Genomic DNA, 14759 nt, shown 5'->3' on the forward strand with positions numbered 1-14759 from the left:
AAAAGTAAAAGGGATGCACGACTTGGATTGAGGGTAGCTGTGAATGAAGCTCAAACATAGATACAGCAGAGGATGCTAAGCCTATTTATACAAGACCTAGCCGTATTGCAGGGTCATACTGTGAGGCATTCTTAGCTTTCACAGGGACTTAAAGCTAATAAGAGGCTTAGAAGCAAGAGTCTACTCCCGTATTGGAAAAAGGTACGGCCTTGGCGCGGCAGTCAATCTATTAATGCTTGTCACTAACGGACTGAGCTGAAATGTCGACTGCCAATCTGGCGCTAAGCCACAGTTGATGCTGAACAGGTCCAATCACGATCAAGAACAGCCCCCTAAACCCTTTCCAGCATATGGTACGGAAGAACTCCGGAGGAACTTATACCCAAAGTGCTTACTCTCAACATGGATCGAGGCCAAAGAACTTCAGAAGCAAAGCATGTGACTAGCTAATTTGGCATATTTGCCGACCCGTTTCTGTTGAAATGGCCATCTTTGTGGTTACCACGTCATCTGGGAAGCCTGACAGGAATATCATGAGAAAGATCCGCAGTCATGCGATGCGTGGAAGGAATACACGTGCGGACAGACTAGCTCGGGCCCAAGAGCGGATGAACCCCGACAAGAGCTCGGTTCATACCATGGAGACTGATAGGAATACATCTCAGATATCAGTACCGGAGACCGTTTCGACAGCAGAACCACGAAATGGCCAGAAGTCTGACAAGGATAATCTGTCAACGATGAGTATCCCGCGAAAGCTAGCACCAGAGCTTGTATTACAGCGATCAGAACTCGAGCTAAAGCCGTATATGCTGGAGTTAATACATCAAGGTACTCTCACAAACTCTATGTCAGCCAGATAGATACTGACGGCAAGTATCAGCTTTCACAACGCCAAAACCCTGTCGATACGCCATAGACATGAAAGTCGCTCACGAATGCGAGTCTCAAATCTTTAGCCTCAGCGACATGCACACGCACGAAGTATCCCTCCACTCAATACTCTTCACAGCATCAGCATTCAAAGAAGTCTGCCTAGGTGTAGAGTTCAGCGTACTCACAAGATATCATCTTGGTGAGACACTACGCTGCATTCAAGAGAGTCTTCAAGACGAAAGCACCGCAACGGCTATGGCGACGGTGGGGGCTATCGTTAATCTAGCTTCAGCGGCGTCTAGTTTTGGAGATGTTGAGACTACGAGGAAACATATGGATGGCCTATGTCAAATTTTTGAACTTCGTGGTGGGATATCGCCGTTTGGAACTGCAGCGCTAGCAGAGATGAAGTGCCAAAGGTACTTGTTTCTTAATCACCGCTTCGTATTGCTAACGTGAACAGGATAGAGATCTGTCTATCAATGACAGAAGGGAGAAAACCACGCCTTCTTCCCGACATCCAAGTTTGGGATTCACTTATGCCAATATTTGCAATTCATCCCCCTCCAGAGTCTACATTTCTCGACCCCCGAAAATTGACACCAGATCGGCGTTTAATCTCCATCTGGACCGATTTGCAATACTATAGCCGGCTAGCAAATGAAGGCGCGCTTATACCACCAGAGCTGTTCATCTTTATAAGCACGACTCTTCCGAACAGGCTACTTCAGCTTTCTTACGATGCGCAATCGACTAGTGAGCTTATGAGGCTTTGTATGCTGGTATATATTAAGAGCATTCTTTTTAGTCTTCCGGGGGTGGGGAGAAGAATGGCTTACCTATCGGCTAATCTGGAGATTGCGCTTCAGCAATTCGTGCCATCAAGTCGAGAGCATTCGACTTTCTTGCTCTGGGCGCTGTTCATCGCTGGGGGTTGTATTTTTGAGGACTTTGGCCGTATATGGCATCGTCAGGCTATTCGAGAGATATGCGATATTCTTGGTGTGAGTAGGTGGACACAATGTCGGGGAATACTAAGCAGGGTGCTGTGGATTAGCGATATACACGATGCGCTGGCGCAGGAAGGATTCACGAAGGTGTTTGGCACTACAGAGGCAAGAGTGTCACGTAATTAACTGCGATATAATTCTACGCGAATTGACATGAATGTAACACAGCTTCAAGATCAAGTGAGTTGTCTTTATATCAGAATGAGATATAGCATATTAAAATTAACTTGCCGATTAACTGAATGAACTAGCCTGAAGCTTCATCGTGTCTTGTCTGCTTACGTGAGACAACTGGTAGGATCGCTGGCATTTAGTGTTGACACTCAAAGCTGACGGAGTTACTGTCTCATCTCCGCCCTTCCCCTTCCAGTAATTTTTATCTCCTCAAAACTCCATTTAAAACAGCATCAAACCCTCGTATTCTCCCCATCAAACAACCATCTCATCATGTCTTTCATCTATCTCAACCGCGCAACGCACGTCGTGTCTTCTCATCCCCGCCCTCTTCGGCATCAATCTCCTCACGCGCCCCGAAGCAACCCTCCAGTCCTTCCAGTACCCTATCCCTACAGACCCCCAAGCTAAAAAGCTTGTTCGTGGCCTTGCGCGCATCTACGGATGTCGAAATCTCGTCGTTAGCTTCTTGTTCTTTAACATCAGCCTCACTGGGGATAGGAAGCTTATGAGTTTTGGGTATCTTGGGGCGCTGGCTATGTGCGTCACTGATGGGTTAGTGGCAAGGAATGTTGTTGGGCATGGGGAGTGGCAGCATTGGTCTTTTGCGCCGCTTTGTATTGGGCTGTTGATTGGGCTGAACTGGTGATTACAACTGAGTCTAGTTTGATCAAGATGGATTCATGGCTATTGGCTTCGAGAAATGGCAAGATGGTTCACGATGTCTATGAATGACGAAATGTTATTCTCGTTTGCTTATATCGTCTTACACTTCTTCGTTCCAGAGAGATACACTGACGAAATAAACAATGTAACAAGATCAATTTAGCTTCCTCCAACATAATCAACCGCTGTGTAATTCCCATTCTATTGCATTTCAATCCATAAATCTGTTGCTGCAAACTCCAACTTGCCCTGTAAAGTGAGGTTTCAGCCGAAGCTACCCGACTCCGACACTTATGCTCCCATACCCAACACGCCAGTATCAGTAATCATCTGGTATGTCCGCCTCCTCAACAGGAGTAATACTCGCAAGGATATCTGCAACTTCATCCTGACACACCTCCAAAGCTTCCGTATCGCTCCAATCAACAGTGATCAGGTCAGCCATAGCGTGAGATAGTCTTTTAACCTCTTCCCTTTCTGCATTCGAAAGTTCAAGTGTCCAGGATGCAGCAGTCCCGGCGAGGAAGAAAGTCAAGGCACAATCATCATTCCACTCCAGGGGCCAATCTTCTTCATATTCGTCTTCCTTGTACAAGTTCGCCAGTATGATGAGAAAGCTGAAGCAATGCTTGACTGTTTCCCAGTTGCGGTAAAAGTTTTGGCCATAATTTGAGTCCTTGCCGAGAGTGTAGTGCTTTCTGAGGTATTGTCGAGCACGAAGGGCTTGGAACTGGATTGGGGGAATTGCATCTGGTTCGGAAGAGGATTCGTTGGTGGTAGACATGACGTCTTCTTGATTGTCGGGTATCTCCGGTGTAAGGTTGGGACAGTCTATAAGAGACAACTGAGTTGGAAGAGAGGGATCAGGGCTGCTGCGACCACCGCCAGCACCTGGGACTGAAAGAGTGAGAAAAGTCATTCTGGGTGATTGATGTGGTGAGAGTTGTGCGTATACTGTGTGGTAAGGTGTGGCTTTAGATGATGTGTAGTACTATCGATGAAATGATCGATGTACTGATGGAGTAGGAAAGGAAGGATACTCAGGGCGGGCGAAGAGAGGTTTTTATACTTGATGGGTAAATAAACACTTTGCCTGAGCACGTTTATTCTTCGCATGATACTTTCTGAACTTCTGTCATGTCAAAGTATAACTGTATTTGCTAGCCTTGCGCCTGACTCATGAACTTAATCGAGCAATAACCTTTTGGTTGCTCCAAACCTTCTTCCGTATAGCATTGAATTGGATTATCGTCGTGCATGTGTTGGAGGATCTTATACCCGTGACGGTAGTCAAGTAAGTTATCTTTAAACCGCCAATAGCACATCTGGCTCCCAACCTGCTGAGACATTACTATGTGGATGACTGCCACCCATAAGATTAAGCTTTAGGCTTCGAATACAGGTGATGAATGTCAGCAAGATAGTTTGAACGGCTTTGTGTTAGGTTGCTGATTGGGCTGAACTAGTGATTGTAAGAATCGCCAGACGTAAGCGAATAGATGATAGATCTACGGCTACTGGCTTCGAGACGGCTTGCAAAATTTTTATATCTCAAAGGAGAGTCTTTAAACTTCTGAAAGTGTCTGTTTTAAGTTCTGTCTGCTGATTTAAGCTCTCAGCCACAAGTCCCAACTGCAAATAACACATCTAGCTCACAAATTAGACATTACACGTCTGTTCATTTGCTTCACATAATATGATACACCACGGGCTCTTTGCACATGCATCTAATAAGATCAATTTAGCTCCTAGGACTTCAAGTACCCAAACTATACAGTTATTTCTCATGAATGTTATTCCATAGATTCATCACTACTGGGAACAACTACCCACAACGCCTTGTTAGCATAGCGTCGTGAGCACTCATAACATGCCCTATCCTCTAGCTCCAATTGTTCGAGTCCTTGGACTTCTTCAGAGATAGGATCAAAACCATCAAGGTACTTGACCACTCGAGTATTTTGCCTCTCCCAACCGGCTTTGTCATCAAGATCAATTGCCAGATCATCCTCCAAGATGTCAGCCAGTGCTCCAATGCAGGCCTTTTGGTCTTCTGGAAGATCCTCCACCCAAGCTGAGACAGTTTTCTCAAACCAAGAGGTGAAGGCGGTCTTGTCTTCCCACTCAGCGGGGTATTTTCTCTCTCCTTCGCGTTCTTCATACAGGTGCTGCATCACATAAAGAAGGCTAAATCGGAGCTTGTTCGCCTCCCAGTCGCTGATCACGCCAAGACAGGAGCCTGTATCAGCACCCAAAGCATCATTTCTCCTGAAGAATTGTCTTGCACGAAGGGCTTTAACTGCAACTGGGGGGTGTTCAACGAGAGATTCCTCGGAGTCGGAAACCTCATCAAGCCAATTTTCGGGGTTGATGAGTGTGCGCTTGGTTTTGTAAGGCTTCGCGTCACGACACTTACAGGTTGGCCATATAGGAGATGATTCATCCTGAAAAGAGGGGGCAGGGCTATTGTTACTAGCTTCAGAAGCTGTCGCTGAAACAGTGAAGTAAGACATTTAGGGTGATGAGGCTGTCTGTGAAGTTGTGTGTGAAGTGGAAGCAGACTATGGTTTGTGAAGAAGCAGAGTCCTCTTGATGAGATGCGATATGAAGTAGGAAAGACTAATTCACAATGGGTAGAATAAGGCATTTATACTAGTAGGTTAATAGAACTGATTCGCATCTCTTGAACTTCGATTCATTATTACAAGCTATGTGTTCTCACGAAACAGCTGCTTTTTCTAAACGTTGTTCTGATTTCTCACAGCGAAAACGACTAACTGCGGTTTGAACCAAAGGTTAACTATGAGTTCTTGCGATCGGAGTGTTTTAACCATTATCGTGAGACAAATGAATAAACTTCAAGCGCTTTGTATCTCTGCTATGTAAGATGAACAACTAAACATAACCTGTTCAGTACCTAGTTAATGACAATGCCCAGGGTAGGCGCAGCGGACGCTAGTGAGTATGAGTCGCGCTAAGATTCTTAGCACCCAGTCAAAACATTTCCCCTGTGGCTTAGTTGGCTAAAGCGTCCGACTGTTATTAATAGACAATCGGGAGATCGGAAGTTCGAGCCTTCCCGGGGGAGCATTACTTCTTTTTCTCTTTTTGCTTCCTTGACTATTTCTATCTTTTTATTATAAATCTCTATACAGTTTAACTTAATCCCCCTTTTCGAGGGAACTTAATGTAATTTTAACTGTGTTTATTTATACTACGTATAACTCTGTTAGTAACTATGTCTAGGAGATTAAGCTGCTGCTAATAAGGTTACTAATTAAGTTATTATAAAAGTATATTATTCTGTTTTTTATTAAAAGACTTATCTTTATTAAGGCTATATATATATTGCCTTCTAAAAGCTAAAGTTAAATAGGATCTTTTAGTATATTAGCTTAATATGCTTTGTAGAGGCGTTATAAGCTTTAGGCATTAATCAGTTTAACTTAATCCTTTTCCCATAACACCCTAAGCTAAAGAATATCTAAAAGTCCCTTTTCTTTTATATATATTAGTGGCGTCTGACTATAATTGTTTCTGGCGTTTATATTGGCCCCATTCTCAAGCAAAAGCTTCGTTATGGTCAGTTTCCTAGAGTATTCTGCTGCTGTACTGGCCTTGCTGCTTGAATTCTGGGCTCGAGCCAATCTCATCAAGACGCCGAGCAACGGCGTAAAACCAGAGTAATCCTTCGAATTCACATTGACATTCCCTGTTGACAACAGTAGTCTCACAATACTCTCATGGCCTTCAATAGCAGCCAGCGATAATGGTGTCCGGCCCATGTAGTCCTTCGGATCAAGTTGAACGGTCTCAATCGCCAATAGCTGTCTCACAATACTCTCATGGCCATTCTCAGCCGCTAATGATAGGGGTGTACGTTCATCGCTGCCTGAAAGAACAGGTATAATTTCTTTGGATGCAAGTAGGATCGTGGCGAGCGGTAAGTCACCCCGCTGTATTGCCCAGTGTAGCGGCGTATAGCCTTTACTTACGCTGAAGTACTTTCCGTATACAAGCTGTGCAGAGATTTCTTCGGCTTGCGAAGGACTCATTTCCTGTTGCAAGAGCTCTTTGACCGCGCCGCGATGACCATTAGCCAAGGCAGCAAACAGTGGGTTCTCGAGGTGTTCTCTGTGTATGTTACTTGCAAAGCCGAGGCGGAATGCTGTCCCCATGAGACTTGTGAAATCATTCTTCGCAAGAATATACATAAGGCTTGCATTTGAGGTATAGAAAGGCCTTTTATTCCAGCCTGTCCCTGGAAAGAAAATAACATCCCTCAATATACTGTCAAGAACAATCCAAGCCTTGACATCGAAACTTTTCAGAAAGTTCTCCTGTAGAATCTGCTTCCAGCACCTTCTGCATGGTAAAGAACACATTCAGTTGCGTACTCCATGAACGGAAACTTGTCCAACACAGTGTTTTGTAAATCAAGAGCGGCATCCTGTTTCAAGTCTGAGACTGGAGTAACGAGGATTACATGTCTTGAGATGTCGAGCTGAATATAGGTATGACAACATCGTTTTAGTCGATCATGAGCTGAACATTGTGGATCTTCCGTCTCCATCTGTAAATCACGTCTTAGGTGCCCTAAGCCATCGTCTTTCAACAAAAAGTCTCGCACAGACTCGTGAATAAATTGAACCGTCTGGGCATTGGGCTTTGTGATCTCGGCCAAGCCTTTGGATGAACTGAGGATGAATTGCTTCATGTCTTGGATGGTAGTTTTACGCCGATTCCACCCGCTGAGTGTATCAGGATGCAGCCCGGAGATGAGGGCGAAGTAGAGCTCTTCCCACTTCAGCGGTCGCTTAGAAAAGAGAATCCACTCAATTGACAAGAGTAGGTTCTCTGGTCGCTTGTTGTCCCTCCTTAGTATATCTCTGATCAGGTCACTCAATTCAGGTGGAATTTCTTCAAGCGTCTTCCTCTGGATAGCAAGACTATCTGCATATCCAAAGTCCTCATTCAGCATCTGCACCACCAGCTTGACCCATAGAAATACACCGTTTGACTTGACGCGAATGTCGTTTCTCAGTTCATCTACTTCGGCCTCTCTATGCTTTTTGACTTTGAGCTTGCTGTGTATGTAGGCTTCTAGGTCGTGCTCATGGCCAGGATGATGTTCCAGAATCAGCTCTTGACCATTCCCTATGTCGATGAAGGGATGATTGCGACTGGAAAAGCATATGTATACCTCGGATTCTCTTGCAATGGAGTCTTTTCCGATAGTCTGAAAATGGTCAATCATGCCCATACACGTCCTTCCGATTGCATTCGTCAAGCGCGTCGACAAAGCAGACTAAGCGTTGCCGGCCAAGGCTGGCTATCGCAAGAGATAGAAGAGACCTCAGAACTTCTGCACTCCACATTGGCTGGCCGTAGTGGCTCAATGGAATGAGGTCTGCATCATCCAGAACCTTTTGAAGCCCAGACACCTTGCTCAAGAGCTCCCATAGTAGAGATCTGTACATCCCCACAATCGACTTCTCCAAGTCATTGCCTCTGGCGTTGAAGAAGAACGAAATAATAATTGAATCCCCCATCATCTTCATCGCTTGAGAATATGCGAACTTCATAATTGTCGATTTTCCGGCACCTGGCTTGCCCTTGATCCACAAGAACCCGTGGTGTTGAATAAGTTTCGATCTGTCAAGCCAGCGTTGGTAAACCGGGTCCTCATGCAACCAGTTACAAGTTTCCTCATGGGCAACCTCCACGCCGAGGCGACGGGAATGAATCTCCTTAAACTGTAGTGATTCGAGTAGTGTCTTTCGGCGCTCCTGCAAGACCGGATCTAGGTTCTGTTAGTTAATGAGAGACCATGTTTACTCGGAGTTTACTTACCTATGCCTACTGACGAGGTAGGCTTTGATTTCTGCTTGATCCTATCTGTCGAAATAACAGACAGAAGCTCCTTTGCATATGCTGCAGCTGTCATTGCAGCGTATGGTTGCCATTGCTTGTTCTTATGAGAATCTGCATAATCGCAAACACCGCGTACAACTAGACAGGGGAAGCTATCCATAAGTCCTGCCGCTTCCATCTCGAAACAGATGGCATCAAGCTCTTTTGCAAGTTGATCCCGTGTACGGCCATTCTTGATAACCTGATTAGCTGAGGCCACAATCCCGTAGTGTATCTTGGGGTCATTGTTGCTTCGAGCAGGTCGGTGTACCAGCCTAGATACGTCGCAGTGCTCACAGCTATCAACCTTGGGGTTCATAGGCTCATTAGAAGGCTCGATATGGTCATAAATGGCGTCAAATAACCGGTCTTGAAGGGTACCGGAGCGTGTGAAGTTGATCATCCCAGGGTATCGTACAAGCACATTGGCGAGGATCGAAGGGATTCTGCTGGGATCAGTTCTGTGATCCGCTTGAAGTTTGGCGACTGCAGTCGCTAGTACATGTGGAGGTTTGTTCAAACTCCCAACTGGGCGCAATTGGCTGTCTCCAGTCCTTTTCCCAAAGTCATACTGTACCACCTCTTTACTGACCACGACATCACCAAGTCGCACATCGACCTTTCCAGGGACTCCGCCACCGACACCGACCATGAGACCGAAGCGTATCGAGGTAAAGGTCCGCCGCATGTCATTGGCTACTGTTGCGGCATTAGTCAGGCCATAGCGACCCAACGGAAGGCATGCAATAACTATATTATGGGTGCCCATATTGCCAAGGGTATATGTGTTTGAATCCTCTCGACTGATCGGCAAAGCCTCGTGGATGTCGTCCAGCATAACCTTGGCGGCAGTCATTTCGATTTCAAGTGCGCAGATCCAACCGACAGTGTAGTCCCGGTGAGAGAACCTTTCTCTGTGTCCTTGCGCACTCCAGTTGTCTTCGCCGGCTATTGATCGCGGTTCGGCGCGACCAGACAAGCAGTCTGGAACACTGCTAGTTCTCCAACTCATGTTGTTTGACTCAAACAAGCGATCGCCGGTGTTCGTGAGTTACGGATATTCTTAATTGAAGCCCCTCCAAGGGAAATGGTTGCCAGAGGGGGCCTTTGATCTCAGCTCGAGGGCTGAGTCGCTCGAGCTCCTTTGCTCTGCTCCAAGCCACCATATGCGCGGATGCCTTACCTGGCTTGAAAAAGGACAAGGCCGTGCCGAATCGGGTGATTGCAGCATTAAGCTGAGACTCTAGAGCGGGGTAATAAGTGTACCAAGCCATGGCAGCCTTCCATGACGAGAAAAGCTTGTTAAGCAGGTGTGACGGAAGCGATTCTAATGCTGGAGACGTCTGCGCCATCTTGAAAGAATGGAGATAATAAAATATACGGCAGAGGACTGTAGCAAAGCTAAAACCAACGAATAGTTAGGAGGAGAACGAGCAAACCGCGCTTGTTGATAATTGCTGACGTCTCTTGGTCTGCCAGACGCCACTTTTTTGAGATGCCTCAATCAGCCAATGATAACTGACCTACGATGCATAACTCTCTTGACTACTTCTCTCAGTCCTTTACTAAATGATTCGCCGCGGAAAGTACATTGTCTTATTATTGCTGACTTCCAATTATATCATCGGCTTTATGTTATGCGTATCTCCCTAAGGCATTTCCCCCCAGGTTCTCTACTGCTTGCTAATTCCTCTCCATAAGGTTATGCATTTGGTGGTGAACGCAGGCGCTGCTTTCATTTCATGTTTCACTATCTGAAATACTAACTCTCTATATTTATGATATCAGATTGAAGGCCAGTCCAAATTTTCAAGAGAGCTCTAGTTACAATTCCCAAGGACCTAGCCCTTACTAAAACTACCTCGGTCTACGACTCTACTGCCACCACTTCTTCACAACCTAGCCCATCATAGGCGCCCAAGCATACTTTATGTGTAATATAATTCATGGTTGAGAGAATAGAAAGAGTCAAGAGAATATGAACCAACAGACATCCAGCTGATGCCACGGAACTGGAATACTATAAATTCTTCATTCATGAGAGCTTGGTTTGGCTAAGCCAAAACCCTTGTGCAGACGACGATCTTAGACACTACTATGATGGCATTTCCTGACGCCCCAAGAAAAAAACAAATGTCGAACAGATTAATTACAGCAGAATATTGGCAAGGACTTGGGCTTGTTTTAGGTACCGTTAGTCCGGGCTGGCTCCAGACTGAATGCGGGGTAAGAAGCCGAGAGCCGATTCATTGGGAGTACAACCGCTTACCCGGGGTCGCGTGACCAAAGCTCCAGTGAAATCATGATGACCATCGGCAATGGACTTGGTCTTTCACTTCGGTCCTGCAAAATACTATACTATAGCTAGCATAGAGTACCACTGATCTCAAGTGACCTTCAATAAGATCATCCACCAGCCAACACAAGCCATGGCGACTCGTCCAACTTTGACCCCCGCTTGCAGACTGTCTCGGAGTCTCTTGCATCGCCAGAGCATCAAGTATATATCAACTCACGTACCTAGGCATCAGGGCTACGATACAACCATTGCCAATTTGAACATTGACAAGAATACTAGGGTGATCTATCAAGGTATGGACTCAATTGGTCCAACAGACAACTACAGACTGACCGTCGACGTCTAGGATTTACTGGTAAAGCAGTATGTATTCTAGACCTTGTTCCCCCAGTCCTTGAAGGTGACTGACTGAGATGATATGAAAGGCAACTCTTAATGCCAAAGATACCATTGCATATGGCACCAATGTCGTTGGTGGTGTATCCCCAGGCAAAGGTGGCCAAGAGCATTTGGGTCTTCCTGTATTCAACACAGTCAGAGAGGTAAGTTTTCGACGCTGTATACTTTTTAAGCATTGATATCCGAGCCAAACTTATTAATCCTTTTACAGGCCGTGGAACAGGTAAAACCTCAGGCGACATCAGTCTTCGTACCAGCACAATTTGCCGCTGCTGCTATCATTGAAGCAATAGAGGCAGAAGTCCCTCTGGTTGTGACCGTCGCTGAGCATATACCTGTACACGATATGATGCGTGTCCATGGCGTGCTCAAAACTCAATCCAAAACTCGCCTTGTCGGTCCGAACTGCCCCGGTATTATTGCTCCCGAGCAGTGCCGTATTGGCATTATGCCGCATAAGCAGTATAAGAGGGGCACTATTGGTATAGTCTCGAAGAGCGGAACGCTAAGTTACGAAGCTGTGGGCTCAACATCGAATGCTGGATTGGGTCAAAGCCTTGTTGTTGGCATGGGAGGAGATATGATGCCGGGTATGCCTCATTGCTTGACTCTGCCAACATCGTTTTCTGACTGAAACGTTTTGCTGACATTCAGACTATAGGAACGACACTTGTGGACGCCCTGAAGCTGTTCTTCGATCACCCAGGAACAGAGGGTATCATCGTCATCGGTGAGATTGGCGGGGAGGCAGAACTCAGAGCCGCTGAAGCCATCAGGGACTACAGGAGAATCACGAGGAATCCAAAGCCAATCATAGCCATGGTTGCTGGTAAGACAGCTCCTGAAGGTCGAACTATGGGCCACGCTGGTGCACTTCTGCAATCAGGAGATATATCTGCTGAAGCCAAGGCGAAGGCTTTGGCAGATAGTGGAGCTGTCGTGGTACCCCATCCTGGGCTCATGGGACAGGTTATGAAAGACCTACTGTCGTCACATACTAAAAGAATCCGTAACGGATTGGGTCCGTTGGGTTCTGAAGTATCATTTCAGAACCCCACACAGGAGCTACGAGAATGAGCCTAGGAGAATATACAATATGATTTGGAATATGCAAGTTCTACAAGGTTGAATGGTTGGCTCACGCTGGCCAACGGGCATGACGTTAGGTCTTGGTATTGGGCTACCAGAGTGGAAAACCGCCAGACAAAGTATGGGTATTAAATAAATATACAGATAATATATTGACTGATAATATCAAGATACTTTCAACATAGTTAGTTGAGTACTTCCATGAAGTCAAGACACAATTTTGGTAGATAAAAACAAAGCCAATTGATCAGGATCAGGACTTGGAAAGCTGGACGGCCTTCTTCGCTGCCTCCCCAAACTCAGACTCAACATGGAATCCGAGATCGGCTTCCTCCAGCTATTAAAATGTTAGCAAAGCACCTGCAAGCAGATCATAGAAACATACAATTTTCAAGCCTTCAGCTGAATTGGTCCCCTGCAACCGAACAACAAGCGGCACAGGCAATCGGCCGAGCTCCTTGGTAGCACCAATGATGGATTCAGCGATCATATCGCATTTAATAATGCCTGGAACTCGTCAGCTGGCATCAGGATATAGAATCTATCCCTTACCTCCATAGATGTTAACAAGGATTACCTTGACCCGATCGTCCCGAAGGATAATCTCAAAGGCCTTTTGCATAGTGCTCTGCGTAGCCTGGCCGCCTGCGTCGAGAAAATTCGCGCTTGCACCGCCGTGATGGGCAATCGCGTCATTGGTAGCCATCGCAAGACCTGCACCGTTGACTACATTGCCAATATTCCCTTCCATCTTGATATACACCAACCCATACTTTTGCGCCTCGATCTCCTCGGGGATTTCCGCTTGAATATCTCGCTGAGCGAACAGCTCGGGCTGCCGTCGCTGCGAAGCATCGTCGATAAGAAATTTGGCATCAAGGCACTTGAAATCAGCTTCGCCGGTGCGCGCTAGAGGGTTGATCTCCAGAAGCGTGGCGTCTCTGCTCACAAAAAGGTCCCAAAGACGGGTCAGGATAGCCCCGAGCTTTTCAGCCTCGGCAGGACTCGCGCCGACATCTGTGCGGAGACGGTTCAGAAGATCTGGTGTGATGCCCTCGGCGTAGTCGAAGTGGAAGCTTCTCAAGCTACCGCCCTCGCCCTTGGCCGTGTCTTCAATGTCGACACCGCCACTACGTGAGATGAGCACGACTGGGGAGTAGCGTTCGCGATCGAGGGCTATGGCGAGATACCACTCCTCATCGCATTCTTCGAACTCTGCCACCAGCACCTTTTCAACGAGGATCCCATCCCCTGAAGTCTGCTTGGTTCTGAGGCGATGACCCAGCATCTGGGAGGATATCCGCTCGCCGTCTTCTGGGAGCTTTGCAATTTTAACACCGCCTTGGAATCCATTGTCAAATGTTCCCTTGCCTCTACCGCCCTTGAGAATTTGGGATTTGATGACGCATTTTCCACCTGCAAGACTGAAAGTTAGCAAACTAGATTGAAGGGTAAGAAGGGAGATGATTCTACCATATTGACGCATAATCTCCGGCACCTCCGCAGCCGTGGTTGCTACCTTTCCATTCTGAACTGGTATGCCGAACTTGGGTAGGTCAGCCTCGTTGTCGTAGTCCTCTCTAGTTATTAACTTACCTCCCTCAACAGCTGTTTAGATTGATGCTCTTGCAGAGCAAGACCTCGGCGCTGATGTTTCGTAAGGAACTGAGCAAGGTCAGCGAATTACAGCATACCTTGCATCACCACCATGGATTCTCACTTTGGGCTGCCAAAGCTTTCGTGCAATGTGTCGTGCTGCCATTGTGACAGGGCGTTGTTAAATTGGTTCCGCGAGCGACACGAATGGTATGGCGGGAAGTAACTTTGCGGGAGTTTATGCTTCAAGAGGTTCAAGTCGCCATTACCCATGAATGACGCGGACGGATGGAAGTCTCATGGCTTACAACCCCTCCAACACAGAAGCAGCCTATCGGCTATACCGGCCGGCTTCTTGGTTGCTTACCCCGCAAACTTAAACATAGCTCTTGGAACTAGATAGCCGATTGATACTTCAGTACAAGAATACAAGTTCAAGTCTGGCCAGTTACTAGATAGATGTATAAAAATACCAATCGACAAAGACATATCAATACCAGTGCTCCGCTTTTATAATCGCTTTTTGGCCCTCGCATTCGCCGACCAGTCCTGTCGGAAATCAATTGTTTAAAAGTATCAGATGTTTCCGAGAGTAAGTACAAATTGCTGCAATCGGACTCGTCAGGTGACTCTTGTGTCGTCAGCGGCCTATGTTTTATGCTTGGAAATAGGTTCTTCAAGCTTACTTTAACAAGGCTTAGAACTAAAGGCACCAAAGGCAGAGTCTAGCGGGGGAA

General features: G+C 46.4%; 5 protein-coding genes across 5 annotated transcripts; 1 reads left to right on the forward strand and 4 right to left on the reverse strand.

The window, feature by feature from the left end:
• Nucleotides 1-3045: 3045 nt before the first annotated feature.
• Nucleotides 3046-3645, reverse strand: FSUBG_11032 (uncharacterized protein; the record flags this gene model as incomplete). Its single annotated transcript, XM_036675672.1, has 1 exon — nt 3046-3645. The coding sequence occupies one exon, from the start codon at nt 3643-3645 to the stop codon at nt 3046-3048; it is 600 nt and encodes a 199-aa protein (XP_036533485.1).
• Nucleotides 3646-4519: 874 nt separating this feature from the next.
• On the reverse strand, nt 4520-5239 carry FSUBG_11033 (uncharacterized protein; the record flags this gene model as incomplete). The annotated part of the gene is made up of 1 exon (XM_036675673.1): nt 4520-5239. One exon carries the CDS (start codon nt 5237-5239, stop codon nt 4520-4522), a length of 720 nt encoding a protein of 239 aa, XP_036533486.1.
• Nucleotides 5240-6317: 1078 nt separating this feature from the next.
• FSUBG_11034 (nacht and ankyrin domain protein) lies at nt 6318-9991 on the reverse strand (the record flags this gene model as incomplete). The annotated part of the gene is made up of 7 exons (XM_036675674.1): nt 6318-6415; nt 6466-6682; nt 6722-7049; nt 7124-7909; nt 7992-8529; nt 8580-9623; nt 9823-9991. The coding sequence occupies 7 exons, from the start codon at nt 9989-9991 to the stop codon at nt 6318-6320; spliced, it is 3180 nt and encodes a 1059-aa protein (XP_036533487.1).
• A 1077-nt stretch (nt 9992-11068) lies between these two features.
• Nucleotides 11069-12414, forward strand: FSUBG_11035 (succinyl synthetase alpha subunit; the record flags this gene model as incomplete). The annotated part of the gene is made up of 5 exons (XM_036675675.1): nt 11069-11231; nt 11285-11301; nt 11364-11480; nt 11549-11927; nt 11999-12414. 5 exons carry the CDS (start codon nt 11069-11071, stop codon nt 12412-12414), a joined length of 1092 nt encoding a protein of 363 aa, XP_036533488.1.
• Nucleotides 12415-12679: 265 nt separating this feature from the next.
• Nucleotides 12680-14188, reverse strand: FSUBG_11036 (beta-succinyl synthetase precursor; the record flags this gene model as incomplete). The annotated part of the gene is made up of 5 exons (XM_036675676.1): nt 12680-12763; nt 12812-12933; nt 12979-13972; nt 14023-14091; nt 14147-14188. The coding sequence occupies 5 exons, from the start codon at nt 14186-14188 to the stop codon at nt 12680-12682; spliced, it is 1311 nt and encodes a 436-aa protein (XP_036533489.1).
• Between the last annotated feature and the right edge of the window lie 571 nt (nt 14189-14759).

The sequence above is a fragment of the Fusarium subglutinans genome (genome assembly GCF_013396075.1).
Source record: "Fusarium subglutinans strain NRRL 66333 chromosome Unknown NRRL66333_c0000200, whole genome shotgun sequence".
NCBI classification, from domain to species: domain Eukaryota; kingdom Fungi; phylum Ascomycota; class Sordariomycetes; order Hypocreales; family Nectriaceae; genus Fusarium; species Fusarium subglutinans.